This window comes from Syngnathus floridae, chromosome 10, assembly GCF_059516105.1.
Source record: "Syngnathus floridae isolate MCC-2025c chromosome 10, RoL_Sflo_1.0, whole genome shotgun sequence".
NCBI classification, from domain to species: Eukaryota; Metazoa; Chordata; class Actinopteri; order Syngnathiformes; family Syngnathidae; genus Syngnathus; species Syngnathus floridae.
The window spans coordinates 11,605,918-11,633,234 of NC_142422.1; the positions used below are offsets into that span (position 1 = coordinate 11,605,918).

The window sequence follows — 27,317 nt, forward strand, 5'->3', positions numbered from 1 at the left end:
GCCAATCGGTGCTTTCGGGACAATCTTAAAAAAACGCCCCCAACGTATACGTGCTCGACGTGTTCCGCATACCTTGGGATCAACGTGAAGGAACTTGCACTGGTACTTTTCCAATGCAGGTGGAAATCTGAGCGGTAAACGGTATACTTTTAAAGGTCGAATTATTTTAAAACAACTTATTATTGCTGTTGCCAGAGCTGAAGGTGCAGCTACCTTATCCACTGCCCACCTCTGCTGATTTCTGTAGCTGTGTATATAAATGAACATTCCAGTAAGTGCGTTCCCACGTGCGTGATTGAAATTTGAATTTATTGAAACATGTTCACTGCGTCCGTAAAACGTTCTGTACATTTAAGAAGTTGCAATTATTTTTACATGGAGCGCTGTCAAGGTCTCCTGCATGCAGGGGCTCGCGCTGCATTAATACATGCGCCCTTAACTCATCTTTCCCACTCTAATAGATATACAGATGTATTATTTTCCTCAAAACATTTCTTGGGAAAATATTTTTGCTTTTGAAAACACCTATTATAACCACACACAGTTTGTGATGAGGATAACATTTTTTTCATAAGTCCACAAGTCCAGGCCTCATCTCCTGTGGTCTTGCATTGCTCCAATGAGGCACAATGTCTTTCATTAAAAGGCAGGGATCCACATTCAGAAACACAGACTCTCCAAATCATCCCAACAGGAAATGTAAGGCAAGCGGATGCATGAGTCGGTCGCTTTCAGTCCCGCTCATACCGCGGCCGTGGCCGTCGTGAGCTTGAGGGCATCCGACAGATTGCGCTGTCGGACCCTGGTGTTGCCGATCAATTCCAAATGCGAGTCCGGTACCCACCCGCGATGCCGATCGGACAGTCTGGTGCCCTCGACCCAATCTGGGGAAAGCCATAGAAAGCCATGAGGAAAAAAAAATCTAATGGATTACAAGTTTGAGATGGTCTTACGGTCGCTGCTTTGTTGGTGCACCAGTATGATGTCAGCTTTTTCTAACGACAACTCATCCGGCTGCTGGGCCACAAACGCTCTGATACACTGCATCTGTGGGAAATCTAAAAGGAAATGGAAAATTATGTTAGATTTTATAATATGGATGGTTAATTAATGAGGCAATAAGGCGGGAGGCATTTACCTTGAGCCGAAGAAAAATCCACTTCAGGGTGAGGACGTGAAAGGGCGGATATCCAGCGTAGCTTATCACTCCTGAAGGAAACAAAAGGCAAAAAAAATGATTGCATATTTCCTCAACCTTTTGTGACTTTACATCGCCTCTTACTGTGTGTCGGTCCTTAGCAGCAGCGACTTGTTTGACATGTGGAGCCTGAAAAGGTTCTTCTGCAGAGAATGAAGTTTGACGCGGCAGTTCTCCACTCGCAACTCCTCCACGGGTGCGTGGTCGATCACTGTAAATCGGCCCCCCCTGGATATAGGAAAGTGATAATTAGATATCTTGATTGATGTGAATAATTTGAACGTTAGAGTGATTTGACTCAAAGATAAAAAGATGGGGCAGATGGGTGAAGAAGGGGATGTTGTAAATGATCACTGCAAGTCGCCAACCCAGTCAGTCAAAATAGATAAATAAACGCCGACTCACTCTTTATGTTGTGAAACCAGCAGGTAGTCGTTGAAGAGGTGCATGTAAATATTCCTTTCTGTGTCCTTTAGGGAGAAGTCCATCAGTTCGGTGACCAGTCCCTCTCGTACCAACCTCCGAGACTGACTGATGAGAGGAAGAGTCTGCGAGCAAGATCATATTGTCAGCATTGATCGCCACTGTAAATTTCCACAGAGAAAATCCAAAGGTTTGACGCACCCTGCACTCAAAGTCCACCTTGGCGCTGAGACACACCAACGACTCGATGCTTTTCATTTGGGAGATGCTGTCGTTGCTCTCTTGGATCAGCTGGAGGGCACCAAAAAAAACACACTTAACGGTTATAACCTGGCAAGCGGCATAAAAAATAATGACCAGCAGAGGGAGACAGAGCGGGAAGCCTTAAGGAAAATTGACCTTTTCTAACTGTCTCAAAGCTTTAATAGCCTGCGTCGCTTCTGAGGTGCCCGCAGTTGTTCTCTTCACGATATTCTGCGGAGGGAACAATAAAATGTTTGTTAAAAAATTTAAATAAAAATTAAAGGTAGAAATATGCCTCGAAAGTCACACACTGTAGATTTTGAATTGTTGCGAGCTCATAGAGCAATTTTGCATGTATATTTTGCTTTTTCTTTGTCTTTTTGCAACACTTTAAATATATCCAACTTGGCACCAGGATGACAAGGAAAGAAGTTCTGTTAGGAATGAGCAAAAATTCACCTGGACCAGCAGTTTGATTCGTGTAATTCTTTGGAATGGAAGGACGAGGAAGGAACGAAGGGGGAGTCTCTGACAAACAGGACTCCTCTCCAACTTCTCCACGATGCGCTTAAAGCCCGGATTCTCATTCCTGGGAAAAAAAAAAAAATTGAAGCAGTCGAAAAAAACATGGAGCAGTTGAGAGGATGAATCATTTCTTACATGAGTCTTTGGTAGGTGGCGTCCTGATAGGACTGGTTGGTGAGGTAGGGAACGTAAACCATCTTGAAGCGCTGGCAGTGGCGAGCGATGATGTCACACACGGTAAAGTGCATAATGTCAGACTCCAGCCGCTCCTCCAGTTTTGACAAGAAACTAAGACGTGAGACATCAAAAGTGGTTATTTGCGACTCTTAAAAATGTAAATGCTCGGCGGGACGTATGTGACCCACGAGCCATTTGTTGTCCACCACTGCTAAAGCTACAAAGCCGCATCCCATCTGACCTGTGACTGATGGCGCGGACATCAGCTAGCCGGGAAAAGAGCCAGTTGCGATCCTGGGTGGTCAGTAGCGACCCCAGCTGTTTGGACTTGACAAAATGCTCCACTACGATGTCCAGACTGCGGCAGTAGGATGCCTCGGATGTCACCACTTCAAATCGCACCTTGAAATGAAAAAAAGAGGAACACAATGTGACTGATGCCCGTATGCCTGTTCTCCATGACGTCTTTTTGGCTTGACTGGAAAAAAAGTGGAAGTGTCAATTCTGTTGAAAAGATAACTGGCAAAAGCGGACCTGACTTTTTTCAAATGAATGATTACGCAATCGCCGCTTGGAGAACGATGGGGAAACTCTGGTATTTTTGTACTTTTTTGTAGCAGCTTGAGTTATGAGGTAATCGCAGAGGGCGAATGATTCGTTTTGGTTACGCTTTCTTTAAAGCAAAACAGCCATTTGTAGAAATAAAATGAGGCCCCAAAACAGAGTGATCATGTAACAAAGAGCAGTCCTGCTGCCTTACCTCCTGAAGACGCCTCTTGTCTTCTGTGAGGTCCTCCAGCTCGTTGCTACTCCTGACTCCCGGCAGCTCTCGCCACAGCGTGGCCGACTGCGTGAGCGAGATGGAGAGGCGTGGTGACGAGGGCCTGCCCTCGCTCCTGTGGGGCTCGGGCAGAGGCAAACTTCTCACGCTGGTGACAGAGCCCGCATGGGACAGGGAGTGGGGGTGCGGGACTGGGGGTAGCGGCGGGAGAGGTCGGCGGGCCGGAGGCGGCGACGCGGCCGGAGAGGCCGAATTGTCCTCGCCAACCGAGAGGATATCGGAGCGAGACTGGCGCAGGATTTCGGAGTTCTGGGCCGCTTCGCTGTACTGCTGGTAGAGTTGAGCGCGATCTTTCGTGGTGAGGAGAAAAAGAGGGCAAGAAGAGGATGTTAGAAAAAAAAATGAAGTACAAGAAGTTAAAGACAAGAAGCTAGACAAAACTGGGTGTAAATGGGGTGACATTTACATTTTTAGGAGGCTAATATTCTTCATTTGGTTCAAAATAAATTGAACTATGATATGTCTGTCTGTGTCTGATTTACACATACTCGCTGGAATGCAAAGTTAGTAGCAGCAGTTTTTTTCCCGCAAGGTTGTAGATACGAAAGCTTGCGCAAACCTGCCTGTTGCTTGCGGACACACATATAGCCTACAATGCCTAAACACACACATACAAACACACACTCCACTTCTATGCGAGTCAAGAGCAGGCAGAATTTTGTTTTAGTTTCTCCAAACACATTTTTTTTTGCTTTCCATTAATATCATTTTGGTCAGAGTTGCGTGCGGTAAGAGGCGGAGGTGTTGTGAGCTAATGTTTCTGCCCAAATGAATCACACACACTGAAGGGAAATGAGCCAATGCGTCACGCTTTTCCCATCTGCAGATACACATCTGAAGGCATGTTGCCCAGCCAACTAATACACTCGATTAAGATTTATTAGGAAAATAACACCCAAAACAAGCGTGGAATGTTTTCTGACTGTAGAGTTCTATTTCTTAATCTTTGCATGATGGAGAGCAATTCACTTAGGTCATCATGTACTTTTGCATGTTCCATAGATGGGAAATGAGTTACTCACTGAAAAACTTTGAATTCCTTTTCCGTCTCCCCATTGTGTCCAAAACGTTCCTGAAGAAACACAACACCAGTGTTTTGTTTATAACGAGAAAAATAATAACAACATACATGATTTGAAACTACGCTTTAGTGTTGAGCATCACAAAAGTATTTTCTAAAGTTGACTCTTTGGACTCACCTCAGGTCCACCTCTCCCCAGCTTTTACAGCGATCATCCTCGTCTGGAAGATGAAAGTTTACAGTTGTCAAAACATTGTGCAACAGCATTCCCACCAAAGTACCACAGTGAAAATGGTAAAGAAGTACAAAAATTAAATGCTCGAGTTAGTCCGAGGGACTTAAAGAAATTAAAAAATTAAATGCTCGAGTTAGTCCAAGGGACTTTGGTGACATTGAAGCTGTTGAACTTCTCAGTACTACTCCTTCAATCAACTTCTCTTGGTTTCCTTCACTGCCTGCACTTGACTCCGCCCACCACCCGACCACACAACGTTACCTGTGATGCGTGGGGCCGCACAATCGCGTAAGACTGATAGTAAAGACGAGTCATCCGATGATGTCAAATTGTGAAATTTCATCATCAGATGTGGGTTTGTGACAGTGGCATGCAATGATGCAATATTCTGGAAATGTGAGGTTTCAAGGCATTGATCAAAACAAGAGCGAGCACGATCAAGTATTCTACAAGGTGCCCCAAAAAACACATTTGAAATATAACATCTTTGGCAAAGAATATTAACCCATTAATTGCCAGCGCTTTTAAAATGAATCATTGACGTCTTTAGCCGTCAATGGGAGTTAAATGGGTGACCGATTCTGAGAAAACAAACTTCATTCTTACAGGTAGCCCCCTCAAAACAGGCTGATTCCATCAGAACAGCTACTACAAAGTCATTTTTTTTATATTTTTTTGGGGGCACCTTCTATTTTGGATCATTTAAAAAAACAGGCTGTTGATTGGTGAGCTAAGAACCATCAGAATCAGGGACCGCCTCCTCTTTGGTTACCTGTTGTAGTGAATATTCGAGTTCTGCGATCGCCGGCAACACCTTCCTCCTCTTCCACCTCTACAAGCACCTCGTTTCTTCTTTCGGTGGTCTTACGGATGCCCCGTCTCCTCAAACGGGCCTCGGAACCCAAGTCCCGGAAACTGGAGGTGCTCGTCAGAGCGGCGCCTCCTCGTTTCCTCGCTTCCGGGTCTGCTCCGTCTGTGCTAAGCTCATCTGGTTCTGACTCTACACTTGATGAGTCCTGATCCTGCAGCGAACCTGTCTCCTGCCCCTCCCTTTTGCCTTCTGTCTCTTCATCATCTGCCTCATCATCATTACCCTCTGTGGAGGGTTGGAGGAGATCCGATTGAGACGGATAATTGAGAATGGGGCAGCTGCTCGGCTTATACAGCGTGTTGCTCACGCTCAAATATATCTCCGTTTCCTTCTGTCTGCTCGCCTCTTTCTCAGTCTCGGACATCTTTACCTCGTTGTCTGCCTCCTCTGCCATTTTCACTGCTACCTTCTCTGACCGCAACTCGGGCTGAGGCTCAGATTCTATATCCACAGTCGAGTTTGGATCCTCCTTCCCTTGTGTGTCAACCAATGTGTCAGCACGAGTGTACGCGGATGTGTCAGCATGCATGGCCGAGAGCCGGTGAGCATGCATGTCTTCCTGGCCTTGCCCCATACCTCTCAGTCCCTCCACATCCTCCTCCAGCTCCAGCTCGGGTTCGGACTGCGGCTCGTCCTCTCTCGGGTTCCGGAGGTGCATTTCCACGGTCCCTTGCGCAACCTCGTCTGCTCGGCTCGTCTCGGTCCGTGCGAGTCCTCGCTCTCCCGAGCCGGGGTCTTCCGTCAGGTCCTCGCCCGAGTGTCCCAGGATCTCCCGTACCACATTTTTGGCCCACTTAAGGTGAGGGGCTTGTGAATGACGCTTAGGCTCCTCGGACATGCTCCACGCGCCGCTCATTCGGATGCGAATGGCTTCTTTCTCTTCTGGGCTCATGTCTTCAATGTTGAGTCCTTCTAAGGCAGGCAGAATTTGCTCAAAAGTTACCTGTGAGTAGACATCGGCGTAAGGATTCCTCGGGAGAGGAGACGGTCCTTCCATCTCTACAATTTCTTTACTCTTTTCCCTCCACTTCATGAGGAGTTTTTCAGTCTGTGAATCCCTTTTAAAAGGCCCAATTTCGGCGTACGGGTGCTCGGCTTTCCTCGATTTCATGTCTTGCGGGGAAAGTGTTTCTTGGTTGTCCTCTGTACACCTGTTGTTGTCCCCGTCAGCCTCCCGTTGGCTGTTCATCACATGCTCATCATTCCTCATCGGTGACGGGCGCAGGTCATCAGGTGGTTGCCAGCTGACATCATCGCTGCTTTCCAAAAGGAGGTTGCGGCTTTCGGCTTCTTCCTCCTGCTCAGCGACTGACGGCGACATCCTGTCAGTCTTCTCTCGTTCTAACGTTTGCCCGATCACGCAGAAGACGTATTTGGGCTTCTTTTCCCTCCCAGCCGATTCTTCCTCATTAGCATTTTCCTCCCTCGTCTGCGGCTCACGTCCAAGAGTCGGGGGAGTGTCTCTCGCGACCCCGCCCCCCCAAAAGTCCTGACAGTCCAGAAACTCCTCTCGCTCGTCTTCGTCATCACCGCCGCTAGACACGGTCACAAAGCCGTCCTCTCCTGAGTGTATTCGCTCACTATCTGGCCTCCACCCTGTCTCACTTCCCCTTTCGCTCTCCTCACTGTTGCTCTCTCTCTCTGCATCCCTCTGCCAGCTTAGCCCCATACCTCCATGGCTGCCATCTAACTCCCCTGGGACCTCCTCTTCCCCGTCTACGCTGACCCCCTCCCATCGCCGACTATCAACGCGTCCTGCCTGTGCCTCCCTCCCCTCGTTCCACTCGCCGGGCTTCTCTCTGTCTGCAAAGTCGTCCTCTAGAGACGACTGTTTGCTGTTCCTGCCTCTCACTGGTTCTAACCACATCCGTCTCTGCTCCATCTCATTTTTGTCTATCCCACTTCTCCTTTGCTCTTCTCTCTTTGCATTCTTCCTGTCGTCCCGCTGGCTGTCCTTCCCCGACTCCCCCTCTTCGTCTCTGCCTCGCCTGCGTCGCGTGTCATTGTCCATATCGCTGCTCCACTCGCCACTACTCTGAGATTTCGGCAGCGCCCTCGAGGCTGCCTCCCTGAGGGTTGTGTCATCCCACCTCGGGTCAGCCTCTCTTTCCTGTCTTTGCCTTTCCTTCCTCGGCCCGTGCGCCCTGTAGTGCTCCTTCTCTCTCCTGTCTCTGGACTGTCCTCCCCCCTCCCATGCTACTCTCCCACCATCCTCCCTACGTCTGTCCCTCTCCTCCCCCCTCCCGACACGGTCTCTGTGCCGGTGTCTGTCCGGCTCCCTTGCTGAGCTGCCCTTGCTGTCCCCCTCACTTCTGCTGTGTTGATATGTCAACTCCTCCCGCTCTCTGCTGTCCCTCGTTTTTTGCCGCCTTCTGTCTCGGTCATCGCTGTCTCCCTCGCTCCTCGTGCCCCTCCCTCTGGCTGTCTTGTAGGCCCTCTCGCTGTCTTTATACATCCCCCTGTCTCTTCGACTGTGCGGTGAGGGCATCCTGGCCTCCTTGCCTCCCACGTTTTCCCTTCTTGACTCCATGTCTCTTCTTTTTTCTCTGGGAGGAGGGTTGGACTCTTGGTATCGTTGCCGGGATTTCTCATAGTTTCGCCATTCGCCTCTTTCTCGCTCCCTCTGACGAGTTCGATCTCTTTCGCGCTCCCAGTCGTCCGCCTCGGTCCTTCTCGGCTTGTCTCTTTGGCGTCTCTGCTCGCGTCCTTCATCCCGTTCACGACTTCTTCTCATCCTGGGAAATGTGTCACCTTTCCCCATGCTCCATTCCATCTCCCGCCCAATGACGCTCTCGACATTTGACAGCGGCCTCCCATTTTTCCTTTCATGATCTCGCCTCCTTTCTTGGCCAGCCTCCCTCGGCCTGGTCTTTGGACCTCGGTCTCGCTCGTAGTATCTCTCACGGGGTTCTGTATCTCTGTACCTGGGCTTGTCTTTCGTTTTCTCCACTTCCCGATCCCTCCGTCCCTCTTCGTCTCGGCCGCTTTCCCACTCTGCCTGGGCAGTCATGGCTTGCCTTGGACTTGGATCCCTGGAGATTCTTCCGCGTGGCTGAAGGCTGCGGTCACACGTCTTTATATTTGATGAATTGTCAAAGAGGGTGCAATTTGGCCTTTTGGTCCCCATGGTACCATAATTTGGAGAACCTTAAAGACATTTCACACAGTTAAGTCACAAAAGAATTCAAATCAAAGTAACAGCTTATATAATGAAGTACAAATAAAGACGTCTCAACACGTTTTGCTACAACCGCTTGAGAGCTCTGTGCCAGTTTCAGCCAGTTTTACGTCTCCACTGTTACAGAACTGAATGATACATAGTAGCTTCATGCATGCCTGCCGAAGAGCAGAAACGAACACGCAGGCCGCAGAGAGAGAAGAAAAGGTGGCACCCTGGTACAGTTTGCTAAGAATGCAGCACAAACCTGCAAAGCGCCGCATACCAAAGGAGGCCAAGGGGCCTGTTACACATAGGCACGGCATTTAACATGCAAGTCACGACAGAATAGAAAAAGACTCACGGTGGTGTTTATGTGGAAATCACAAGACACTCACCTGAATGTGAAGTCGTGGGGAGAGCTGGTCTCCCCCCGGTCCTGCTCAGCTCTCAAGCATGGGGATTGCACAACACACAAGTCTGCATTTTTTGCTTTCACCTTGTCCGAGGTGACTTATTTCATCTCAAGCATATTTCCAAAATGAAGCTGCTTATCTAAGAGTGGCGGAAAAAAAGCCAAATGTTTACGCCTGAACTCTCCTCCACTTTCTCGCTGCCTCTCTCTGGCTCTCCCCACCTCCTTCCTTCTTCAAATTCCCAAACAAGTCTCAACAGATTGACACTTATCTTGTCCCCTCCTCCTTCAACCCCCTTGTGCCTTGTTATACTCTATAAGCCGATCTCACTGAACTGCTTTCTCATAAATCAAACAAATATTTTTGCAGGCTCTTGTCCACTTCTTTCGCTTCTCTTAGCTTCTTTCAGCATGAAACTCCCAGGAAGAAAAGTACTCAAGTCGCTGGCTGCGCTGTCCTGCCCCATTCTTCTTTGACCAAAGACAGGAAGTACACCTCCTTGGGGGAGTGGCTGCTCAACACACACACACACACAACCTCGCAGCCAGGTAAGGTGACAATGGAGCAGGAGGGGGAGGGGAGAACCGAGGCCTTGGAAAATAACTCCTGCATTCCCCAGAGTGGTATTGGGGAGGAGAATGAGAAGGAAAAACACATTTTGGAATTATTAAAAATTAGATTAGGAAATCACAGAGGAGAGAGCACAACCTCATAACAAAGTTGTTTGTGTTTAAAAACGACATGTTTTTCCAATTTGGATTAAATCACTCGTCATTCCATTGCGTTTGTTTGTGCACACATTTTGGTTTCATTATATGGAAGGAAATACCAAGCACACAAATTATGAAGCACATAGTTTTGAATACATTTGATTGAAATCTTGGGTTTTCCATTGTTTTTATTATCATTGTTGTCATATTTCTATACGTGTCTGTTTTTAATTTCATTATTTTACTGTTTGCACAGGAGAATTCCTTGTTAATGTTCTGCACACATTCTTGGAAATAACCTTGATTGTGATGGATTGAATCTGATGCGCAACAAGAGTTGATATATTTTTGTTGGAATGGTTGAGCAACGGTACAAGGCCATATTTGTCAGGATCATAAATTGAATAACTGTGGCCCTGCGCGCTGCATTTAGAAACTAACATATTTAGTTCGTCCTCTTCCCCTAAGGAAATGCAGTCAGTCGCTGTTGAAGTGAAGGGTCTTACATGGTCATTTTTAGGTTGGGACACGACTGCTATGCAAACTAACCTCTTTGCTTTTGATTGGATCATGGCCCATTCACATTGAATGGAAATGAATAACTTTCAAGATACAAAAGGTAGGCTTATCATCACATGGGCTACTAAGTATCAGTTAATCAGATGATGTTATCATTTCAAGACGTTTTCTACTGCAGTCTGCTGATTTGATTAAAAGGAGAAGAAAATGGCATGTTTGTAATGTAATGTTTAAACCATTATCAATGTTGATTCATTAGAGCAGTTTTAGAACCTGAAAACGATTGTTTGAAACATTTTTTAAATTCTTTAGTTAAACACTAAAACAGTCATCATGCCAGTAAGCTTGTGACGTACACTTCCACTATACTGTATGCATATTAATTAGAGGGAAATTATTTTCTCTGCAGAGCTTTTTCCATTGTGCCAGGCAAAACGGGTATTGCATATTTACGATAAAAAAAATTTTTTTAATAAATTTACTTGAAAGTGTTGCGTCAGTTCCTCTTTCTCAGTTTTTGTGCACATATATCCATAGTGTATCTATAGTGTAAGCATTTTTGTCACATCTTGTGAGAACCATGCTAGATATAAATAATTTGTATGATTCAACTATTTCCCCTCAGTAACAATTTCCCAGTAGCATTTTGCCGTTTTTATCGTTTTCATGGTGGAACTTCCGGTCAGCTGACTTAGCGCGCAGGAATCTGGCGCTTGTCATAGGTGTCTTGTGTCACGTGATTACATGTTTAGTTTCACTTCCGCATTTTCTTAACTGTTCTGCTTACATCACGTTTGCAGGTCGGCTGGCGTTAAAAGCATTTCCTTCAAAGAGATAATCACCCTGCTGAAGCAGCCAAGACGTTTATAACCTTATGTGATGATGTCATAATTTGACTTGAGGACAAATGTGAAGCAACGTGTCCATTAAAGTCAACCAGGAAGTGGCGTGAACGCTGCAACGTTGCTACGCTTCAGTAACTGGCTGCTTGATTGGACGCCAAACTGCAGATAAAAGCAGAAATAATGCAGGTACGTTAACGAGATACTGCTCACACTTTCCCCCTGATCCTTATTTGTTAAGCTTAGCAAAAAGCATCCTACGTTTGGAAGCTGTTACTACTGTGACGATTGCAGTTCAAGTGTTTATTTACTGATGAAACCTACACGCACCAGTACTGTAAGTTCTTTGCTTGGATCCTTAAATGGTCTCAAGGAGGATCTTTGCTCATCGGTGGACTTTATTAACGTTATAACGTTATCGCAATATCTTTGAAGCCCTTAAATGCCACGTTGTTTTTGAGTCCATTAGTACTTTGAATCAATACTGTATTTTGCTCATGTCGATTTTCAGACGTTTCCGTCACATAGATACTATGTACATGCACGCTACAATCACAGTAAAAAAAATTTATTCGTATTTAAAAAAACGACCTAAAATATTGCAATGCTAGGTAAATAAATTTGATGTAATACTGACCCCATGTTAGCAACTGCTCCCTTGAAAAAATGAGAGGTCCTAAATCTGATTGAATTAGACTTCATAATTCTAAAGTAAAGGTAGAATTAGTATTTTATTTGCATTATTTTCTCTAGTAGTGTCTTACTATGGGTCATATTCTTATGTACTTAATAGGGAAATACAACTGAAATGTACTTAGGCTGTGATTCTTTTGATTACCACCAGAGGGGGTGATGGACACTTTATTTTGTATTGTCATTTTTCAGGTGTTGACGCATCCCATCAGAAGGTGTCTCTTGGTGTGGACACTGGTGGTCCAGCTGGTCCTGCAAGGAAGTGGAGCGTACGCTGACAGCACCACCAAAAACTGTAAACTTACATTTGAGTCCGAGTCAGAACGCAAAGTCCTCCAGCGAATAGAGTCGCTCGGTCACAGGAAGTAAGTCAAGCTCCGACGCCCACGAGCAATGCAAACGTTCACTAATGTAAATCTCCCTCACGATAGCTTTTCAGCGGAGGCCAAGATTGGAGAGGCCAAGTACTCGTATGTCTTCCGGTTGTGCGCCGATGCAGGCGGTGTTCCCGGAGCCGGCGTCATTCAAGTGGAAGGAGAGAAAACTGAGAAGAAAATCACCGTGATCGGCATGTACAACGCAACAGAAGTCATCGGAGGAAGTGAGTTGCTGTTCAAACCACATACGCAACGTCCCCACCGTTTTATATGGGCACATATTGACATATTAAGCATTCATTCAATTCTTTCAGCTTGAAAATGTGTCATTTGTCCTCTCTTATTGTAGTTCCTCAATTTCTTTTTTTTTTCCTTTGGACTTCTTCCTTGCAGGTGACTATGTGTGGCTGCTCTACGGCAACGGAGAAAATTACGACACCCACTGTTCTCAGGAACAGCGAAAAGCCATCCTGATGATTTTCTGCAACCGGAATTTTGAAGTGGTGAGTAGGTGGATTCAGGACACAGACAAAAAAATGAAAGGCCATTCCTGTGCTGGGAAAGAAGGTGTCTCATAAATGCGTTCATAGTCGTTACCATATAGTCATTGCAAACAAAACGACAGACTGGTTCGGCAATCATATCTGTGTCACACAAAAGCCGCAGAAACAGTGTAGAAAGATTTTTTTATTTTTAAGGAATTTTACTATCATCCATTTTCAGGGCAAGCTGGAGATTGTGCAAGAGAACAGGGAACGGGCGCAGAACTGCTTCTACCAGTTCAAGCTTGAGACCAGTGCCGTGTGTCCGCCTCTTGAGTACAAACTCAGCATTGGCTCCATCATACTCATTGTGTGAGTACATCGCAGGACGGGATGTAATACACTCAACCTATTACCACGTGTCAGTTACGAGGGTGTGCACACTTGTGCAAACACATTATCTCTATTTTTATCTGGGGAAAAAAATATTTGCATATGGGTAAAAGGACAAAATGTTTTTAAAAGACAAACCAAGATCTCCTGGCATTTGAACACATGGTGTGTAGATTTTTCCTATCCACTCTGAGTACACCATTTCTCATTCTCAATTCATCTTCCAGCGTGTTCTGTCTTCTGGCCGTTTACCTGATTGGAGGGTTCCTCTACCAGCGGCTCATCGTGGGGGCTAAAGGCATGGAGCAGTTTCCCAACTATGCTTTCTGGAGAGAGGTCGGCAATCTCTCGGCAGTAAGTTCCGAGTCGCTGTCAACGTTGTCGCATCAACTCCAACTTCTAATTGTGTGAATGCTGAAGATACTCGCACACGTTATTCCTATTTTGAATTCAACGTATTCAAAAATTTCACATCACCCAGGCATGATTTTTACTAACGTCCTGCACACACGATCCTCTCAACAGGACGGTTGCGACTTTGTGTGCCGTTCACGAGATCGAGAGGAGCCTCCAACTTACACGGGGGTGTCCACTGAGGACGAGGAGCCAGAAGAAAGGGACGACCACTTGTTACCGATGTAACCCGGTGGCCAGTCAGTAGCTTTTCACTGTGTGACTTTACTGAGAGCTTTGATGAAACTCCGTTCTCGGTCCGCTTTGAGTGCACGTTTGTTACCTCGCTGGATGGTAAACAAACGAGGGATTCGTCCAGGTTTACGATGAGGCTTCGTCTCAAGAAATCTGAAGAAACTTAAGTTTCTACCTGCTTAGCCTGATACAATATATTTTGCAAACGAGGGATTCGTCCAGGTTTACGATGAGGCTTCGTCTCAAGAAATCTGAAGAAACTTAAGTTTCTACCTGCTTAGCCTGATACAATATATTTTGCATTTTTTTCCCCCCATGCTTATGTCAGAGAATGTTAAAACTATCTACTGTGGGCCATGAAACCCAGCTGCTCCTTTAAACTTTAGTTTAGGACGGGTTACATAATGTGAATGTTCATATTTAGCTATGACGGACGGGGCTTGGGCTTTAACACCTCTGATTTAAATGCTTTCACTTCTCTTAGTCACAAACTGTTAGTTAGAATATGACCTACATATTTAATATATTAAGAAAACAGCTACTAATTAATCCAAATCGGTTCCCTTTACATCTCTCTCAAGGCAAATGTACGCAGATGTATGAAAATAAGACACATAGTATGTGTGAGTATATTTTGATAAAATACATGCACTTTTTCTGCAAAAGACCAAAGTTGATAGAAAAAGTTATTTAACTCCATATGATGTCAAGGGACATCCAATGAAATAAATGAGAATGACTTTTTTTTTTGTTTGTTTGTTTTGTTGTCTACATTCATTTAATTTCATTAAAAATTGAAATGAGAATACAACCCATGATGTCACTGCTTGGTTTGCATCAATTCCAGCTTTGTTTAATATTATTTAGTGACTAATCTGTGGGACTCCTTGATCAATCAAAAAAAATTGTTTAGGCCACAATAGTTTGTACTTTTTGGGATTCAAATATGTGTGGACGTTTTCTGTATGCAGTGCTGTTTGAATAAAATAAAAAAGAACATTTTATGCTCATTCTTTTTAAAGCAACAACTTTACCGAAGGAATTTTCCCTCTTATTGACTGAATATCATGGTCCGAATGCCCTCGAAAAAGTAAACGCTAAAGGTAAACCGTCCAGTAGATGGCAGCATTGCTTAAGTCATTCACACAGCTCCAAACATTCCAGCGAGGAAGAAGATGAAGAATCGACCTGTTGGGGGGCGGTTTATCTTTTTAGAACCAAAAAGCCAATAAAAGGCTTTCCGCGTCTGGGTTTCAAATCGAAACTGTCGGGATTACAAATCCCTGCAAATAGGAGTGAAATTTGACCGAGAAAAGAGGTAAAGACACAAGCACGCCTTTTCGAGATTGCACACGCTCATGATGACTTCTTGTATGTTTGCTCGCAATGTAGCTTTAAATGCTAGCGCGGCTAGTTAGCGCCTAGGAAGCGAATCATCAACTTTCACCATGGCCGTCGCTTGATCCCATAAACGTCCGTATTTTTCTGATCATTTAAATTTTTACTCAGCATTTTAAGGGTCATACTTAGCCAAATCTATTGTTCGCCCGAGCTTGGTAGCCTTTTAGCTGGACGGACCAATCCCAATGATGCCTTTTTTTTTTTTTTTTTCCTCGTCCTTTACGCTCTCAGGTTGACTTCTTTCGGAAATCGAAGATCACGTTGTTGGTGGTCAGGTCCTTCACTGCGCTTAGGTCGGCTCAGTGTGCTGCTTTTTTAAAAAACACTGTTTAGTGATAAGCATCTGCATGGAAAAAAATATGAGTTCCTGCCAGTTGTGTGGACGCACCGCAGCATCAGCACCCGCAAACATTGCCATGTAGAAATATTCAGTGTTCCATACACGATCACATGTTTTGGATTGATTGACATCAACCAGTATGCTAGATTTTATTCTTTGCCTTTTTATAACTCTTCCAGTCTCTCTCGTGAAATAATTGTGATTTTAGATGCCACCGTTAAACGAGTGGCAATTATTTTAAAATGAGCTTGTAACGTTCAAATTATTATAATCCATAGTTATAAATTAGTTCGTGGATCTCTAGGTCAGTCACAACTTTTTGTGAGATGTGTCCATTGATTCAATTTTGTTGACACTGCTCACTATTTCTAGTAGCCAAAATGGATGCAAGTGAGGACCAAAACACCGGCACCAGCACAAACAACAGCAACACCACCACCACTACCACCGGCACCAGCAGCACCACCAATGGAAACCCTCAAACAAGCAGAACCTCCCGCCCACCGCAGATAGCCCACATGTCTCTCTACGAGCGACAGGCTGTGCAGGTTAGTGCCCGAGCTCCTTTGCATACAGCGTGAAGTCCACGTTTGCTTTCTGTATCTGACGACGTGCTCGTTTTTAGGCTCTCCAAGCCTTGCAGAGACAGCCGAACGCGGCACAGTACTTCCAGCAACTCATGCTACAGCAGCAGATCAACAACGCTCAACTGCATAACCTAGCCGCTGTGCAACAGGTAGGCAGGAATCAGAAGTACACAATTCCTCCGCGTTAGCAAGGCAATCCAATTTTTCCTTATTTTTGGTATACTACTTCTTCCTCAACAGAAAAAAAAAATACTATTATTGTAAATTCTGGTCAAAATATGCTGTGCTTGTTTTAGGGATTTCTTTATGTTTTTTTGTTTTTTTTCCCCCAACCAGGCTACACTCGCCGCAAGCCGCCAGTCCAACACACCAAGTAGCAGCATCTCCCAGGCGGCCACCACTGTACACTTTCTTATCACCACTCATTTGCATTGATCTGCGAACTCGACATCTGGATCAGAATGAATGTTTTTACCCCCAGGTGAATCTCAGTACTACGTCAGCGGGGGGAGCCAGCGTAACTCCCCGTCCCCACGGGACAGCCACCTCCGCGACAACAACTGCCCTCAACCAGTCAGTGTTGTTGGGGGGGAACACGCCAGGACAGGGGCAGATGTATCTTCGGGTGAGTCGATACAACACGGATAAGTTGTGCGTCCTGGCTCATTGTAACAACGAGACTCTGTCCTGCAGGTGAACCGTTCCCTCAGGGCTCCTCTGGCTTCACAGCTCATCTTCATGCCTGGGGGCACAGCAACAGCTACCGTGGCAACAGTGGCCCAGACCCAGCAGCAACAGCAGCAGCAGACCGAAGCTCCTACCTCAGCCAACGCTCAGCCAGAAAGTGATCAGGTTGGAGCAACATCACACTCAAGTCAAGTCAACTTTTTGGTTTATTAACAGTGCTGGCCTTCAGTACTGTAAACTAAGCTCGCAGGAACCGAAAGCAAACTTTTTTTGTCTCCCAGGTGCAGAATTTGGCCCTACACTGTGTGTCCACTCCCAGAGCACTCGCCATCAAGTCAGAGGTCCCTGACAGAAAAGAGCCAGGCGCCTTTCCCCTTAGTCAGCAGCAGCAAGCGGCCAAATCATCGGGCAATGCGATCGCCGTCAAAGGTTCCACCCAGCCGGCGATGGCCGCTCCCGCAGCCTCGGTGGCGCCCTCCGCCTCCCCAGCGCTCCCCCTTTCCCAGCTCCTCCTGTCGCCCTCGGCCGCTCCCGTCATCCTGGTGCCCACCTCCAACGTGCCCACCTCCACCCAGGGCTACTCCATCAGCTCGGTGGCGTCCAAAGCCAACGTCAACACTCAGACACTGGTGGTGCAGCCCCTCCAGCAGGCCACACCCGCCGCAGACAAAGGTCCTGTGCCCATCCAGCCCAAGACGGCGCACGGACACCGCTTACCCATGCAGGTTTCCCCCCGCCAGCCGCTCCCAATTCTCCCAGCGCCGCCCGGCAACAGCCAAGCGGCCCACAACCACCCGCACATTCCCGTGCAGCTGGTGGGGGCCCGGCAGTGCATGGCGGGCGGCGTGCAGGCTGTGGCCCTGGCGCAGGTGCGAAACGTGGCAGCCCAGGAGAACATGAACGGCGTCTCGCACAACACTTCCGCACCTGTGGTAAGCTCATTCGGAATCTGTTACCTAAGCAAGCTTGAGCGACGGCTGCAAATAAACTTTTTCTGATAGAACAAGTCCGTCAATGGCTCCCTGAAGAGAAAGTCAGACTGCGAAGCGCCCAACGAGACGACGGCGGTATCTTCAGAATCTGCTCCCAATAAGGACGCCACTCCTGCTTTAACTCCAGCACCCATAAAGGAATCCGGTACGTAAACTCGGACCTGACCGATATGGATTTTTTTCAGGACAATGCTGAGTATATAAAATATATACGTGTATCGCGAATAACCAAATTCAACTTTATTCCAATTCTTTCCCTCCATCCTCAGCGGCTCCCCCTTCCGCAGCCTCCTTCCCGTTGGCGCCCAGCCTGCCTCTGCCGCTGTCGAGGGGCGTCCACGGCGACAAAGAGCGGGCGCCGCTCCCCCAGGCCGTGGTCAAGCCGCAAGTCCTCACCCACCTCATCGAGGGCTTCGTCATCCAGGAGGGAGCCGAGCCTTTCCCTGTAAGACTTTATCGTCAGCTCCTTTCTTAATGAGATTGCCGTTTTCAAAAAACCACCACGTGAACAGCCGTCTCCATTAGTTTTATTGACATTTCAGACAAATAATATTTCACTTGATGAAGACTGTAACTGAATTTAATGACGTGCAAAACAATTTCAGTCTCACGACATAAACTCCCTCTCAGGCCGCTCGGCTCGGAAATGGCTCCGCCCACCCTCTTCCCTCATTACTTGCCCGGACTAATGGTTCCAAAATAATCATTTGTGCTGCGTAAACAGCAACATATTACGCAACACTTGTTGATGATGCGGGTGATAAATATTGAAGCCTTGGCAGAAGTTGCCATTTCTTGAACAGTTTTTTTTTGTTTGTTTAATTTGGAAGGTCGCAGGGCTCCTCAAGGATCGGGACTTTGCACTGGGCGCCCGCGCCGAAAACGGCCCACCTTGTAAGTGACTTAACGCTAACACACACACACATACAATAAGGTTGTGTGAATTCACCTGTGTGAATAAGGTTCCCTTGGTGCCTTACCTTTCCCTTTTTCTTTTAGTATTGAAGTGTGAGTACTGCTCGAGCCTGGCGCCAGCCAACCAGTTCCGAGGGACCAAGAGGTTCTGTTCCAACACCTGTGCAAAGAGGTACGCACGCCTCCACTGAGTAAAATGCATCGCAGCAAACCTCATGGAATTGCTCATATTGGAACTCTTTGTCCTGTGTGAATAATGTTGATACATGGATAATCTAACAGGCAAATAACGTGCAGGTGTACTTGAGTCAATCATCCCCTTTCATAGGGTGAAAAGGTCATATGACACGCTAACTGCAAATACGGCTAATGTGTTTAGCAAGTCAACAATCATCTGTGTGTTAGATCACAAACTCGTTTGTTTGGCAATCGGGTTGGATTGCTCTATGATGGCGCCACAATTTGAACCTTGCCCAAGTTTTTGTTGTTCGCACCAGACTTTAATGAAGATGAGTTTTGGATCACTGGATTAGTTGTCTTCTCTTGGGTCTGACTTCAACTCAATGTGTCTTCGTTGTGAACAGGTACAACATAAGCTTCCGAAAACGCTACAAGTCGAGCAGGGGACGAAGCGACGACGCGACGCCGGTGCCCCCTCTGGCCACGACTGAGAATGCGGCCAGGCGCCGCGGGCCCCCTCGCCGCAGCAGCTCCAACGGCAGCAAGTTGTCCAGCCAGCATCTAAACGTTAAGGTAACAAAGAATTCAAAAACGGGCATTTCGGGTTTATTGGAGACTCCCTGTTGACTCGTCTTGGTGTTTTAGTGCCGCTCCGACTCCAGCCGCTCGGAGGACGCGTCCAGCGACGGGGACGAGGAGGAAGAGGACACACCGTCTCTTTCTCCCAGCTCCTCTCACTCGCGCTCGTGCTCCAGAGCCGAGCAGGATAACGCTCCCCAGTCGGACGCCGCCTCGGCTCCCGGGAGCCTCCCCATGGAGACGGCCGGCTTCCTGTCGGCCACTCCGGCCCAGTGGAGCGTGGAGGAAGTCTGCAGGTTCATCTCGTCGCTTCAAGGTTGGAACACTCTCATTATGACATTTTACATCAAGAAGAAAGTCTCGTGTTTAAAAAAAAAAATCCTTGCGTGTCTAGGCTGCGAGGAGCTGGCCGCTCACTTCTTGTCGCAGGAAATCGACGGGCAGGCGCTACTGCTTCTCCGAGAGGACCATCTCATCTCCACCATGAACATCAAGTTGGGACCCGCCCTCAAGATCTGTGCCTCTATCAACAGCCTGCGCGAGTGAGCTGTCTTATTTGGATTTTCGACACCACACAATGATTGACAGTTTACATTCTGGACCTTGAATGTGCCAAAACACGTTTGGCTTTTTTGGCTGGAGAATGAGTGACGACATTAACCATGTTAAGTGCACTAACCCCATAGTGAGAACTTGGACTTGGTTAAGTGGTAGCGAGGTTACCTTCACATGAGACACGTTGCCTTCTTGAAAATGGTGCTTCAAATTTTTTTTGTTACAAGTTCCCGTCCGACAAGGAGGGAGTCGTTCATAACGGTTTCTAAAAGTTTAGTTTTGTATCTTTTACATTTTTTACTCAAAAAGAATTTTTCATGACAAGTTTTAGGAGCTGTAAACAACTAAACGTGCCGTGTCAAAGTTCCAGGACTGGCGTCATGAGGCATGCAAGTAACGCAAAACATTTCAAATCTTCTCATTGAAATAAATGAAAATGCCATTGTGCTCCTTACTTCATTAATTGTTCCTTGCAGAAAATAAAAACTATATGCCTGTAAGCCTTAATGTGCTGCACCACCGTTTGTGTTGCCTGGCGCTCGAGAGAGAAAATCTATTCAAATCTATTTCAAGCGACACCAGTCCTGGAATTTTGGCCACTCGTTGCAACCTGAATATGGGGCGATGTGAGGTTGTGTTTTGTATTCCTCCACTTTGCAATAAGCAGACCGACGATTATTTATTCACATTTTATTCGTCATTCAGTTCACGGTCGTTCGATGTAGGAGCGTACAAATAACAAACATGGATGGCATCTGTTACTTGATATGGGCTGCAGGAAGTTGGTAAACAAAGCAGACAAACCGTCATTCCACAGCATCCACTCCGACCGGATGCCCTTCAAGTTTACATCTGTTTGAAAGTCTGTATTTCCTTTTGCCTAAACCTTAAAATAAAACATTTCATAGAAAAGCTTAATAAAAAATCTCGAGTATACAAGTTTTGTTTCTCCTCATGTGCAAAGCGAAATATGTAACAGTTGGTTGTGGGAAAAGTGCACAGGTAAAATAAAGTGGACCGCCTTTTTGTTCTGATCAGAAGATGGTGTAGCTGTTGGCCTCCCCGTAGCCAGCCTCTTGCAGGTAGCGCTCCAGGTTGACCGCCAGCGCCCCCTTGAGGACTTTATCCGAGGCGCTCTTCTCCCCAGACACCAGCTTTCGGGTCAAGTCGGCTAACGAGGGGCGATCTGCTTCTTTCCACTGGCAGCAAGACTTAATGACGGCATAGCTGCGGAGAAATTATAAAGTTGAGAAGCTGCATTTGACTTTTGGAGCGAGTGCTGGACTCCTTACAGGGCGTTGGAGCAGTTGGGATGCTTCTTCAGACTTTTGCCCCGCTGATGGAACTGGAGGAGCTCATTGACGGGGATCTCTGCAAACGGAGCTTCTCCTACACAGGCAAACAATTTGGATAAATACTTTGTCCAGTTGATTTGAAAAATATTAGCCCAACTTACCCAGTGTCACCATTTCATACAGTAAGATGCCAAAGGACCATCTAGAGAGAAAAAAAATTCAGGGTGGATGGAAGAGGTCAAAGGGCAAACAATCCACAAGATTCATTAAGTTGATGTCAACCAGCTGGCGCACTCACATGTCACTGCTGGGTTCAACAGTTCTTCTGGCTAAAATCTCCGGCGCCTGCCATTTCTTCATGCTGGGGTCGTCCTTTTGTGTGGCTGCTTGGTTCTTGCGTGTGAAGACCCCATGAAGTCCCCACAGCTTGGCCGTGTGAGCCTGGCTGACCAGGACGCTGCGCGCTCGGATGTTCCCGTGCAGGAGATCTTTACTGTGGAGGTACGTCTGGAGAGAAAACGTTTTGTGAATTCATTATCATCACCCGGCTAAGTTTAGATTGAAAAGGTCAACACAGATTCATGAAACACTTTATTACTAATTACACCAATTTGATTGGATCTTCAAATAATGTTTACAAACCAGCGCTGAGAGCACATGTTGGGCCATGGTAAATATTCGCCTCTCGGTCATCTCGCACGGAGGATTCACGTCTTCCTGCACGAGACAAATACAACATTTACTTACTCGGTTTTACGTTGACAGCGCTAAATTCCACCGTTCAACTGACCTGTCTGCACCTCCACAGGAAGCTGAGCAGGTCCCGGTTCTCCAACTCCTCCACCGCTGTCACCAGCGGGGCCCGCAAGGAGACCACGCCCAGCAGCTCGGGCAAGAACGGGTGTGGCCCTAGCTGGGCCAGGAAGGACGCAAAGCCCAGGAAGTTGTGCCTCTCAGTGGCATCGGCCGAATCTGCCACCGGACAGGAAGTTCACACAGGTCCATGTAAGTAAGCTCATACTAGTGAGGACATAGAAGGTTCAAAGGGGTCCCCCACCATTAAGAACTCGTAGGACCACGTTCCTGTTCTCCATGCGGGCCCTGTAGAGGGACACGGAGGAGTTGGAGCGCAAGGGGAAGCAACCCGGCAGTGGGTTGACCAAGTTGAAGGACTCGGGCAGCCTCTGGCGCGGCAGCTCCCTGGGCTGGATCACGGCTTCCAACGCTGGCTTGTAGGCCGGCGCTTGGGCGCCCGACGTCAGCGGGGGCATATTCACGGACAGGGAGAGCTTTTTGGAGGCGTACGTGCTAGGTGGCTGAAAGGTGGAGTACGTGTTGGGCATGTCTAAAGCGATGCTTTCGTGCTCCAGAACATTGATGCCGGGTGGAGCTGCGTGAAGACCAAAAGAATCAGCACAGTCCAGTCACGATGCCGTGAAGAATAAGCAGCAGTACCATCGATGCCGTGCAGATCCCTCCTGAAGGTGGGCCTGGTGGTGCTGAGACGGATGCGCTCGACCTTCTCCGGACAGAAGCGCAGCAGGAGGATGAAGACCAGCGTGATCACAAAGGTGGCCAGCAGCAGAATGGGCACGATGATCACTTCCTTCTCATACACACGAATCTCTGACTCAGGAAGAAAAAAAAAAAAAAAGTGGTGAGATGATCACAAAGTGTATTTTAACCTCTTTCCGGAACATTTTGACCTGATTTATAATTTCTGACTCCTGCTCTTTTATAGTTAATATAAAATGTCTACACACCCCTGTTCAAAATCCGTAAAACTTTAATCACCAATAATTGACGTCTAACCTGTAAGACCGTTAAGAGGAAAAATAAATTATACATTACAAAGAAATAACTGAAAGAATGCGGTTGCTGGTTACAAATTACTGCCCAAAAGTCCCGAAACCAAAAGTGACTCATTTGAGACACAAGTAATGTACATTTTTAAATATGCTGTCAAGTATTTAGCTCACCACAGATTGTGTCTCCTGGTTGGCAGCGGAAGTCTGCGTTTGATATTGACGACATCCTGTCAAAGCGATGAGCCTACAAGAAGTAAGGCCAGTTTATTTGCATAGCACAGGGCAAATATTTTGCTCCATCGTCAATCAGGCTTTATAGACACTAAGATTAGACTGAGGAGATTTTAGGACCGGTGTGGTGGGTTCCAATCAGAACTCGAGCAGCGACATTCTGAATCAGTTGTAGCTGTTGGATGGATTTTTGATGTTATCGCCGTTCAGCCCTCAAAAAGCACTTGTTTGGTTTAACAATAGTCTGGTTCGCTAAAAATCAACAAAGTGTGAACAAGCTTTTCCATATCTTGTTTGTTCAAGTGACATGAGTCAAACACATGAAATAAATATGGAAAACTCAACAAGGATTTCTTGCTGGGCTAGTTGCAAGTCACAATATTAGGAACATTGACATAACTCTTTACGAAGATAAGACTGTTCATCTTTAATAAATTAATGTGTATTGTGTTTGTGGCAAGTTATACCGCGCCAGTAGTTTCTAATACATTTAGGTCGATAGTGATTCTCAACCACTGTGCCGTGACGCATTGGTGTGTCGTGGCATCATCGTGTGTGCTGCAGGAAATTATCTAGTTTCACTTAATTGGTCCAGAAATGATTTATTTATAACAAATGTACAGCAGCAAGCAGAAAAATTAAAACTAAATAGCAATTCTGTGTGTGCAAATCTAAAATGTGTCAATTTGAATAAACTATTATTAAATTTAAATAAAGTAATTAGAAATGTTTCAATTTAAAAACATTAAATTATCAAATTTAAATAAAGTAATTAATTAAATCAAAGTAAATTTGTGGTTAGATTGAGGAAAAAAAAAGTCAAGCGTGTACATTGTCAACACAGATTCACGGAAATCATATTTTATAGCTCTGGCCTAGATCTTTATCACTGACATGAATTAGAGTAGGTCTTTGCTGTGACCACATTATGCAATAGCTTATACATTTAAAAATATTGACTTGACCTAACATGAAATTCAATTGTATGTAATAAAATGTAAATTACATAATGTATATATTTTTTAATATATTGTGCTGCAATACTATGAGACGAGCTGTTTTCCTTTCTGACAGCGTCCTAACAATATGGTGCTTATTTACCTCAAAGCGTTGTTAAAGCAAATTTTGCAGGCTAAAAGTTCTACTGGGAAATTCTACAATGACGTGGAGGTAACCGTTTGGACGTCAGCGTGGGCAAACCTGTCCCTCTGCATTTCTGCCGGCGTTCTACACGCCCATGAAGGGGAAAACCACAAGTGGCACAAAAAGCATCAAGTCGCTAAACATTAATCTTGAAAATGCTGTTAAATTATTCTGTTTAACGTCTTATCGCCGCACACAATATAAAGCAGGATTTCAAATTGACATACAGGAGCAATAACATACCTTTTACTTTGAATTGTGTACTAAGTCCTCCAGAATTATTTTGCTTTTGCAGTCTTCATGGAGTCAGTTCCACATCGGTCCGACAGTGTGAGAAATCCTGGATCGCTTCTACATGGTCTTGTTTTCCTGGGTCTGACTGTCAGGGGATCAGCATACACCTGTTTGTCTACGCTCTGACGTCTGTTTTTAACTCCGCCCTCCTCCCCAGCACCTTGCTCCTCCATTGCTCCTTCCTTCTTCCTTGCCCTCAGGGGGCAAATCAACACGCTTGTGACAGTCCTGCCCTGCCTCCTCTTTGTTTGCTCTGTTAATCTCCTCCTAGGCCGAGGCCCGCATCGGTCCCGTGGTGGCCCAACCTTCCTTGGCTTTGTCAAGAACTGGTCTGGCGGCTCCCCGCCGCAGGCTTCGGATAAAAACCTTGGGGACGCGGCTGTCCCTGGAACCCGTACGACGAGCTCGGCGCACTCGAGACAATCGCGTCAGCGATAAGCCTCGTCTTTGCGCTCTTCAAACACAAACAAGTGACCTTTGCCTTTTGAAGCAGCAACAATTTATTTTAATGGCAATGTACAGTGTGCACTGTTTGCTTTTGGGACACAAGATTTTAAAAATGGTCTTTGTGGCCTATTCCATTGTGATCAAAAGGCACAGCGCATGAATGGCTGGTTTTCAAACAAGGATATGCTATATGAATTAGTGCATAGACAGACGTGGTTTTGAAGGCAGCTTTGTCTCACAGTTTGGCACATGCAGGCTGAGGGCCAAGCCACTTTTCACCTAAAAAAAAACAATAAAACACATTGTCCATACCGACATCACAAGCAAGCCCTGTTTTGTTATTTTTTCAAATTTATACCATATCAAAATAAGTGTGCCCATCTAGTGGTCAGCAATGGAATTACACTTCACATAAACATTAACTATACAAAGAAACTTTGGCAAAGATAAATCAAGCTTTCTTACCAAGACAGTGGGCCATGACTTCAAATCTATCCGAGCCAAAGAACATCTCAGGTTTGCCGTTGATGTGACACACCATCATGGGGAAGCCAAATGCCTGACAACAGTACAGCAGGTTAAAATAAATCAATGAAATCACGTTAGACCGGAGACAGACAAATGAACCGACCCCATATTCCAGAGCGTCCTGAGTGCTTCTCTTCAGTTTGTCTTTAATTTCCTGAGTGGTGCAAAGCTTCTGCAACTCTTCAACTTCACTCCTGCCCAAGCCAGCTTTCTGTGCTGCCTGAAATAAGGATGGCCAATAATCTTTTTTTTTTCTCTCCCTCTTTTTGTTGTTGTTGCTAATTCCTCAGGATGGGTTGCTACCTCAGCCAGTGACGCAGGCTCAGTGATATCTTTGTCCTGGCTCCAGATTCTTCTCCAGAGCTCTCTGGACACCTTTTCCACCTGCTGGTCTCCACCCGTCTCCTGCACTGCTTTTACAAAGCGCATTGCATTCAAGGAGCCTACAAGGAAACAAAATCACATCTCAACATTAGGTATACAATAGTATGTATATTATTATCCGTATATTCATTTCAATATGACACTCTATTCACTTGCCGTGTACCTTTATTGAAGATGGCTTCCACAGGGTCTGAAGGAGAATGCAGCGGGATATTGAAATATTCTGCCAGGCGGGCCAAGTCCTTGTTCATATACAAGAATTTGGTCGGAACCACTCCAGGGGGCTTGTTGCCTATGACGGTGAGACGTCAACTCAATGTGGTGGGAAGTAACAACAGTACAAATACTTTATTATCACGTAGCACTTTTGTTAACACGCTTACCAGCGCCTTGCATGACACCACCAAGAAACGCAGGTCTGAGTTTGAGATCAATATTCCACACAGTTCTGTAGCGGCACATAACCTGTAAACGAATCGCTTTGAATCGGCTTGGACATGAACACCAGCTCGTAATAGTATCGCCATTTATACCACGAATCAAATCAATAATAGACAAACCTCGAAGGCCAACCAGGAGTAGGGAGACACCACATCGTAGAAGAACTCGATCACTTTCTTGGAGGTCATTTTCGACGTGTGAACTCGAGCAGGAAAGAATCAAAATACTATCCACAACCTGCACAGTGTGTCAAAGTTCGAAGCGGCCACAAGCAAGGTTGAACGTTATGCAAAACGCCTTTTGAACCCGCGTTACGGAGCCAATACAAGTCAAATTTGATTCCGTTGCAAATTTAGGAAAGATTTGCACAGCGTTGATTATACGCAAGTTGTTTATATTGAATTATTAATTAGCTATATTCTTCTTTTACTGTAAATACATCCGGCTCGAGCGTATGTACTGCCCCCTATGGAAATGGGCTGCAGCGGCACGCTGAACATAAATTTGGTTTAATCTGGTTAATCGTCTTTTTTCCAATGACTATAAAAATAAAAAGTAAAAAACACATCTGTACTGGAATAATTTAATGGTCATCTTAAATTACTACGATTTTTTTTCCAACAAAGTTTGTTTGCATCCCCATAAGAATACGTTTTAATGTTTTCATTCAAACATGCATTTACGGAAGCCCATTTCCACCAGTTAAAAAAAGGAAAAAGTAGAACAAAATCGTAAAAAA

The 27,317-nt window shown here is 45.9% G+C and overlaps 5 protein-coding genes and 1 long non-coding RNA gene across 12 annotated transcripts; 3 read left to right on the forward strand and 3 right to left on the reverse strand.

Annotated features, from left to right (window-relative positions):
- Window positions 1–127: 127 nt before the first annotated feature.
- On the forward strand, window positions 128–2,170 carry LOC148392433 (uncharacterized). Its single transcript, XR_015861106.1, has 2 exons — window positions 128–271; window positions 1,675–2,170. It is a non-coding gene; the product is annotated as an uncharacterized LOC148392433 (long non-coding RNA).
- Window positions 291–9,623, reverse strand: arhgef5 (Rho guanine nucleotide exchange factor 5). 2 transcript variants are annotated; one of them, XM_088388193.1, is made up of 15 exons: window positions 9,090–9,623; window positions 5,436–8,681; window positions 4,607–4,649; window positions 4,430–4,479; window positions 3,327–3,697; window positions 2,808–2,968; window positions 2,525–2,677; window positions 2,324–2,453; window positions 2,021–2,095; window positions 1,823–1,912; window positions 1,604–1,746; window positions 1,283–1,426; window positions 1,139–1,209; window positions 954–1,058; window positions 291–884 (listed from the first exon to the last, which is right to left on the reverse strand). In XM_088388193.1, the coding sequence occupies exons 2-15, from the start codon at window positions 8,659–8,661 to the stop codon at window positions 742–744; spliced, it is 4,905 nt and encodes a 1,634-aa protein (XP_088244319.1). In that variant the 5' UTR covers window positions 8,662–8,681; window positions 9,090–9,623; the 3' UTR covers window positions 291–741. The 2 variants fall into 2 exon arrangements, with proteins under 2 accessions (XP_088244319.1, XP_088244320.1); XM_088388194.1 differs by having other exon boundaries at window positions 6,111–8,681; window positions 9,090–9,621.
- Window positions 9,624–11,080: 1,457 nt separating this feature from the next.
- m6pr (mannose-6-phosphate receptor (cation dependent)) lies at window positions 11,081–14,770 on the forward strand. 2 transcript variants are annotated; one of them, XM_088388254.1, is made up of 7 exons: window positions 11,081–11,367; window positions 12,064–12,236; window positions 12,303–12,472; window positions 12,642–12,751; window positions 12,972–13,102; window positions 13,351–13,477; window positions 13,649–14,770. In XM_088388254.1, the coding sequence occupies exons 1-7, from the start codon at window positions 11,362–11,364 to the stop codon at window positions 13,763–13,765; spliced, it is 834 nt and encodes a 277-aa protein (XP_088244380.1). In that variant the 5' UTR covers window positions 11,081–11,361; the 3' UTR covers window positions 13,766–14,770. The 2 variants fall into 2 exon arrangements, with proteins under 2 accessions (XP_088244380.1, XP_088244379.1); XM_088388253.1 differs by lacking the exon at window positions 11,081–11,367 and adding an exon at window positions 11,390–11,515.
- Window positions 14,771–14,913: 143 nt separating this feature from the next.
- phc1 (polyhomeotic homolog 1) lies at window positions 14,914–23,019 on the forward strand. 5 transcript variants are annotated; one of them, XM_088388208.1, is made up of 16 exons: window positions 14,914–15,089; window positions 15,885–16,060; window positions 16,138–16,248; window positions 16,436–16,501; window positions 16,581–16,724; window positions 16,793–16,951; window positions 17,068–17,718; window positions 17,788–17,923; window positions 18,048–18,223; window positions 18,609–18,672; window positions 18,778–18,865; window positions 19,278–19,446; window positions 19,519–19,768; window positions 19,847–21,803; window positions 22,111–22,603; window positions 22,673–23,019. In XM_088388208.1, the coding sequence occupies exons 2-14, from the start codon at window positions 15,893–15,895 to the stop codon at window positions 19,996–19,998; spliced, it is 2,334 nt and encodes a 777-aa protein (XP_088244334.1). In that variant the 5' UTR covers window positions 14,914–15,089; window positions 15,885–15,892; the 3' UTR covers window positions 19,999–21,803; window positions 22,111–22,603; window positions 22,673–23,019. The 5 variants fall into 5 exon arrangements, with proteins under 5 accessions (XP_088244334.1, XP_088244337.1, XP_088244335.1 ...); XM_088388211.1 differs by having other exon boundaries at window positions 22,111–22,307; window positions 22,410–23,019; XM_088388209.1 differs by having other exon boundaries at window positions 22,111–22,307.
- On the reverse strand, window positions 20,683–24,992 carry styk1b (STY kinase 1b). Its single transcript, XM_088388238.1, has 10 exons — window positions 24,728–24,992; window positions 23,282–23,354; window positions 22,758–22,928; window positions 22,360–22,692; window positions 22,093–22,274; window positions 21,945–22,019; window positions 21,601–21,809; window positions 21,464–21,504; window positions 21,300–21,396; window positions 20,683–21,234 (listed from the first exon to the last, which is right to left on the reverse strand). Exons 2-10 carry the CDS (start codon window positions 23,334–23,336, stop codon window positions 21,042–21,044), a joined length of 1,356 nt encoding a protein of 451 aa, XP_088244364.1. The 5' UTR covers window positions 23,337–23,354; window positions 24,728–24,992; the 3' UTR covers window positions 20,683–21,041.
- A 268-nt stretch (window positions 24,993–25,260) lies between these two features.
- Window positions 25,261–27,004, reverse strand: LOC148392438 (glutathione S-transferase kappa 1-like). Its single transcript, XM_088388265.1, has 7 exons — window positions 26,698–27,004; window positions 26,521–26,602; window positions 26,301–26,429; window positions 26,057–26,196; window positions 25,857–25,973; window positions 25,691–25,784; window positions 25,261–25,504 (listed from the first exon to the last, which is right to left on the reverse strand). The coding sequence occupies exons 1-7, from the start codon at window positions 26,764–26,766 to the stop codon at window positions 25,461–25,463; spliced, it is 675 nt and encodes a 224-aa protein (XP_088244391.1). The 5' UTR covers window positions 26,767–27,004; the 3' UTR covers window positions 25,261–25,460.
- Between the last annotated feature and the right edge of the window lie 313 nt (window positions 27,005–27,317).